At 40.7% G+C, this 2,541-nt stretch overlaps 1 protein-coding gene across 1 annotated transcript in view; it reads left to right on the forward strand.

Annotated features, from left to right (window-relative positions):
• LOC121811932 (tripartite motif-containing protein 16-like) overlaps positions 1–1,236 on the forward strand; it is a 5,155-nt gene extending 3,919 nt beyond the window's left edge. The window contains exon 2 of the mRNA XM_042212645.1: positions 1–1,236. Within this exon, the coding sequence (XP_042068579.1) occupies positions 1–135 (135 nt within the window). The 3' untranslated portion in view covers positions 136–1,236.
• The last annotated feature ends 1,305 nt before the right edge of the window (positions 1,237–2,541 follow it).

The following is a 2,541-nucleotide window of genomic DNA, read 5'->3' on the forward strand; positions in this document are numbered from 1 at the left end:
TTCTACAGCGTCTCTGACACCATGGCCCTCCTCCACAGAGTCCAGACCACATTCACTAAGCCGCTCTATGCTGGACTGTGGATTTGGAAGAGTTATTGGACTGACAACACTGCTACATTTAATGAGATAAAATAGACCGTCTTCATTGGTTTGTGAACCCATCTTGTTCTTTCCTTTACTCACTGATCAAATGCCATCATCTTAAGCCAGGTGTCACGGGGAAACATGAAATATGAATTAAAATCTGATAGATTTGTTTGTGCAGGAACATGAACTCAGTATCAGCTAGGTATGATGAGTGCCAGTGTCTGCACATGAATCATTAATCAAAATGTCAGAATTATTTTGTACGGTTTATACCGTTGCTGTGAGGTTTTCTGTCTCACTGTATGAATCATTCATGAACTTTCTCAATCATTTTTCTTCCTTTTACATCTTTTGCATTTTAAGAAAATAACTGTAATGATGCGTTCACTACACCCATAATAATATAAAATCAGTTGTACATTCTTAAAAAATAATGTTTAACAATAATTATTGATTGTTAAAAAGGAACTAGTGAGGGCAGTAGGTTAAACAGGCTGACTATTTTTAATAGTGTCTGCAGTATTTATTGTATCAGTCCAGCTGTTACATGATGTCATTAGTTTCGAATTTGTTCACTGTTATTGACCCGTTATCATGTTTGTAACATTTGTGATGACCACAGACATGACATAGTTGTCTAATAAAGATGAGTTTAGTTTTATTCCAACAACTTTTCACACCTTTAATATTTATATAATTCAGTAGATTTCGTATAGTGAGCATCTTGGAGTATAATGCAGGATTTTCTCTATCCACACAAAAACTGAATACAAATGTTGAGTTAGTTTTTTTTTTAATGTACTTTTAAAGTATCCTTTTAAACAGCTGATTATATGTCATTTTTTTCATCAAAATACCAGCTTAGGTTTTGAAACTGTTGAAATATATACGACAAGACAGGCTTTATAATTCCCATTGTTGGGATATTCACATTGAAACAGTGATTAACATTCAGATGATTTGAATTCAAACAGAAGTGTCAAGCAGTACAAAATAATAAAGACAGTTCATCACCCCAATGTGATGCATGTATAGAGTTCTTCCTAGAAAGTATCATGTTTTCCTTTTTTCAGTCTTAAGCAATAGACCCAGGAGTCTTCTGTGTTCAGCCCCCCCAAAGGAATTAAATTCCCGGACAGCAAGACGGTCTTTGTTTTCTCCATAATCTATCGCTTTGGTTCTCACAGGAGAGATCAAATCCACAGACTGAGTATGTGTATATCTCAACTGTCGTTTTGGTCGCGGAAGATTTTTAGCTAATGGTGAAAGCATTTCTCCCTTAGTTTCCTGTAGTATCTCATAGATCAAAGCTTGAGAACAGTGCCCTCTTGCAAAGTCGCAGGGGATTGCACATTAATACTACGATTATTGGTCGTCCACGTGACGAACAGACAGGAACTTTATATGTCAACATGTTTTCCTTGGGCCCTAATCTTTTCGGGTGGATTGCTCCCTTTGAACATAGGGTTGTCTCATCATACCGCTATTCTGGCTTTTGGTTAGGCGGGCAGGAGCAGGATGGAGCAGTGATCTGATTGGCCGAATGGGGCGCGGGGGAGGGCTTTGTACGCATCCCGGAAAGAGGTGTAACAGTGGTCGAGAAGCCGGTTCCCACGTGTATTAAAGGGAATGTGTTGATGTAGTTTTGGTGAGACTTTCTTCAGGTTTCCCTTATTAAAGTCTCCGGCTGTGATAAACGCTGCTCTGGGTGTGCGGTTTCCTCGCTGCTACGGTTTAAACGCTTTGACCGGTTTGCTGTTGCTCTTCCTCTGGGTGTGCGGTTTTCCTCGTGCTGATCGCGCTGTAACGGGCATTATTCCGGCAACCAACCCCGGGTCTTTTTGTTTTTCTATTCCTCCCATTTCGCTTTGGTTCTCACAGCTCTAAACCAAATGGGGTTTCTCAGCAGTTCTCCCCTGAGGATGAACCAAAACCATCTTGCTACACATCTGAACTTTCAGAAGTCTGATGTGGAAAACCAAAGATATAGTCCACTTAGCCTCATGAGATGTTTTGTGTCCTTTATTGTGTGCTTGTGGGTGATCCATTGGGCCCGCACTGCCACCTCATGGTAAGTCAGAGTATTTGCTTTGTAAACTACATGTCTCGTGTCCTTCCTCAGGTAAAGATGCAAATTAGCATGTTGGAGCTTGTTTAATCTGTTTCAGAAGCAAGAAAGCAAGAGCAGCTCAAAGCAGACTGTGGGTTTTCTCCAGCCTTTACCACTTCCTGTAGGTCCTGGTGACTGTTCTTACTGGCCTGGCTCACTCCAAAAGCAGTCATTCTGTTAGTCACGCCACCTCAGAGCCGCAGAAAAGCGTCTCACAGCCTCTGAAGCAGATTTAAGAGTAGAACATACATTCGGTCTCATGGTATTCCCAGTAAAAGAAAGAGAAACTCTGACAGAGTGCTCCTGTTGATAACACACATCTTTAAAGCCTTCTGCTCAGCTTT

This window comes from Haplochromis burtoni, unplaced genomic scaffold, assembly GCF_018398535.1.
Source record: "Haplochromis burtoni strain Fernald_Lab_line unplaced genomic scaffold, NCSU_Asbu1 Contig_383, whole genome shotgun sequence".
Lineage (NCBI taxonomy): Eukaryota > Metazoa > Chordata > Actinopteri > Cichliformes > Cichlidae > Haplochromis > Haplochromis burtoni.